This window comes from Vigna radiata, chromosome 8 (assembly GCF_000741045.1).
Source record: "Vigna radiata var. radiata cultivar VC1973A chromosome 8, Vradiata_ver6, whole genome shotgun sequence".
Classification (NCBI taxonomy): domain Eukaryota; kingdom Viridiplantae; phylum Streptophyta; class Magnoliopsida; order Fabales; family Fabaceae; genus Vigna; species Vigna radiata.
The window spans coordinates 5,662,038-5,663,475 of record NC_028358.1 but is presented as its reverse complement, the minus strand read 5'-3'; the positions used below and the strand labels follow the sequence as shown (position 1 = coordinate 5,663,475).

The window sequence follows — 1,438 nt, the reverse complement described above, 5'->3', positions numbered from 1 at the left end:
ATATTTTCTTAAGAGTGCTAAATACGGGAGGGAAGTAGAGTTTTTAACACAACAACAAGGAAACAAGACTATGCAGAAATATGTATCACATTTTGAGTATATCTCTAGAATCTATACTCATATTATGAGCGAGGAGTGAGAGTGCATAAAGTTTGAAAAGGGGCTTACGCCATAATCTGATGAGATTCAAAGTGCACCTGAAATCAGGATGTTTCTAAAGATGCTAGAGCAGGACAAGATGCAGAGCTCATGGAAGAGAGTCAAAATTGTGTGGTGAGACCTTAGAAGGGTGGTTTCTAGAGGTAAATATCAGAAGAAGCCTTATGCTAGGCCATAGTAAGGAGATTCTTGAGGCGTGAAGTGCTACGAGTGTGGAGGTCCTCACATAAAGAGGAATAGTTCGAAACTAGCATATCCAAAGCCTGAGGAGAAGAAGTGTTATTTCTGCCACAAGCATGGGCACTTTGTAGCTTTATGCCCGGAGAAGAAGACATCAGGTGGAGTGTCGCAGACATAGAAGTCCTCTAGAGATAAGCCGAAGGTAATAAGACGAGTCTTCGCCATGACAACGACAGAGGTGTCTAAATCAGGTAACCTAATCTAGGACACTCTTCTCTTGAATGGTAGATGTGTGCATGTTTTATTGGACTCGTGCAACATGCTCGTTTATATTCCTTGCTTGTTTAGAGGAGCTTGGATTACCTATGTTTGATTTGGGTTGCGAGTTGGTGGTTTCTACACCAACATCGAGGCAAGTCTTAATGAGTTTAGTCTGTGTTAGGTGTTCGTTAGAGGTAGCCTGGTGCATATTCAATGTTAATCTGGTGTGTCTACCACTTGCGGGCTTGGATGTAGTCTTAGGGATTGATTGGATGACAACCAATGGTGTTCTCATTGATTACGGTCAGAAGAGGGTCATTTTTCCAGAGGAGGTACAAGTGAAAACAATTACATCTCGGGATGTTCTACAGGATATCAGAGAAAGAGCAATTTGTTATGTTGCAAAGGAAATAAAGAAGAAAAAGAGTGTAGAAGAGAAAATTGTGGGCATACCTATAGTGGAGGAGTTTGCAGATGTGTTTCCAGATGAAGTTCTAGGTTTGCCACCTATCTGAGATGTTGATTTCACAATTGACTTAGTGTCGGGGTAGGAGTAGTGTCCATGGCTCTTTACAGGATGACTCCAGCTGAGTTGACAGTGTTGAAGAAGCAAATAGAAGATTTGATGGAGAAGAAGTTTATTCGTCCAAGTGCATCGTCGTGGGGAGCTTTGGTGTTGCTAGTAAAGAAGAAGGATGAGAGCTCAATGTTATGTGTTGACTATCGACGACTGAATAAGGTTACTATAAGAAATAAGTACCCTTTACCAAGGATTGACGACTTGCTAGATTAGTTAAGGGGTGCTGGTGTGTTCTCCAAGATTGACTTAAGGTTTGGC

The 1,438-nt window shown here is 41.6% G+C and overlaps 1 protein-coding gene across 1 annotated transcript; it reads left to right on the top strand.

Moving 5' to 3' along the window:
• The first annotated feature begins 562 nt into the window (after positions 1-562).
• On the top strand, positions 563-1,115 carry LOC106770130. The gene is made up of 2 exons (XM_014655954.1): positions 563-590; positions 688-1,115. The coding sequence occupies exons 1-2, from the start codon at positions 563-565 to the stop codon at positions 1,113-1,115; spliced, it is 456 nt and encodes a 151-aa protein (XP_014511440.1).
• The last annotated feature ends 323 nt before the right edge of the window (positions 1,116-1,438 follow it).